This window comes from Orycteropus afer, unplaced genomic scaffold (genome assembly GCF_000298275.1).
Source record: "Orycteropus afer afer isolate SDZICR_OR568_19922 unplaced genomic scaffold, OryAfe1.0 scaffold00048, whole genome shotgun sequence".
NCBI classification, from domain to species: domain Eukaryota; kingdom Metazoa; phylum Chordata; class Mammalia; order Tubulidentata; family Orycteropodidae; genus Orycteropus; species Orycteropus afer.
In genome coordinates, this window is record NW_006921635.1 from 11,112,034 (window position 1) to 11,113,480 (window position 1,447).

At 44.1% G+C, this 1,447-nt stretch overlaps 1 protein-coding gene across 1 annotated transcript in view; it reads right to left on the reverse strand.

Moving 5' to 3' along the window:
• Window positions 1-1,447, reverse strand: part of FBXO21 (F-box protein 21) — a 61,934-nt gene that overhangs the window by 42,420 nt on the left and 18,067 nt on the right. The window contains exon 7 of the mRNA XM_007938201.2: window positions 612-748. Coding sequence (XP_007936392.1) covers window positions 612-748 — 137 coding nt within the window. The remainder of the gene's footprint in view (window positions 1-611; window positions 749-1,447) is intronic.

The window sequence follows — 1,447 nt, forward strand, 5'->3', positions numbered from 1 at the left end:
GGGGGGGAGAGTAAACGAGTGTGATTTTATGGAAGAACGGAAAGCAGACATTTCAGACTTCTTAATCTGATCTGCTTTGGAACAAAGCCAGTTTGAGATTCACGTAAGACCTTGAAGACCTGTATTTTTTTTTAATTGGACTTTTTCTTTTGAGAAAATTGTAGGTTCACATGCAGCTTTAAGAAAATACACAAAAAGATCCTGAGTTCTCTTCACCCAGTTCCCCCCCAGTGTTAACATCTTGTACAACTCCAGTACAACATTCCCATCAGGATGCTGGTACTAATGCAGTCAAGAAAAGCAGCAGTTCCATCACCACCCTACTCCTATTTTTAACCTCTGCTTGGTTACAAACCAAAATTAAACCCACTGCCATCGAGTCCATTCTGACTCATAGTGACCCCCACTGGGTTTCCGAGGTGGTAAATCTTTATGGACATAGACTGCCCTGGTCTTCCTTCCAAGGAGCAGTGGTGGGTTTGAAGCGCCAACCTTCTGGTTAACAATCAAATGCCTTGGGCACTGTGCCACCAGAGCTCTTTCTCGGTTACAGTTAATTCAATGTTTAACAACAGGGGAAGAGTTCTAGGGACCAATCACAACATACTTACCCTTCTGCACCTTGGCACCATCTTAGTAAGAAGTGACTTGGGAAGTTGACAGGTTCCAGGGGGACTCCCAACTGCCGGGCAATTGTCAAATACAGCAGGGACATGCTGATTGGGATGCCTGTTCTGCGGATCAAAACCTAAAGGAGAAGAACACTTTTGGTTCAGAGATAAACCACACATTTCCAAATTTAACAGACACTGTCGATGAGGCATTTATGTGGCATCAGGCGTGATGCTCAACTTTGAGGTTTAAGGGGCCCACCACCTTCAGTCGGAACCTTTGGTGCAGTCTGTAAGAAGAACTTCTACATTTTTTAATGGTTGAAAACAGTAATCGAGAGACTGGTAATTTGTAACACAGGAAAATGATACGAATTCATGCCACTGTGTCCATATGTGAAGTGTTATTAGAGACACGCTCACTTGGTTGTGTATTCTCAGGGTTTCTTTCACACCACAGTGGCTGTCACTGGAGCCTCACTCACTTGGTTGTGTATTCTCAGGGTTTCTTTTACACAATGGCACAACTCAGAACTAGCAACAGATATCATATGGCCTGCAAAGAGGAAAGTCACCCTGGCCTTTAACAGATTTCAAACTCACTGCCATCAAGTTGTTTCTGACTCGTAGTAACCCCCACTGGGTTTCCAAGGCTATAAATCTTTAGGGAAGCACACTGACTCACCTTTCTCCTGCAGAGTGGCTAGTGGGTTTCTACCACTGACCATATGGCTTTTAGCCAAATGCTTTAATCACTGCACCACCAGAGCTCCTGAACCTATGTTGTTGTTGTTGTTGTTATGTGACATTGAATCGGACCTGACTCATAACGACCC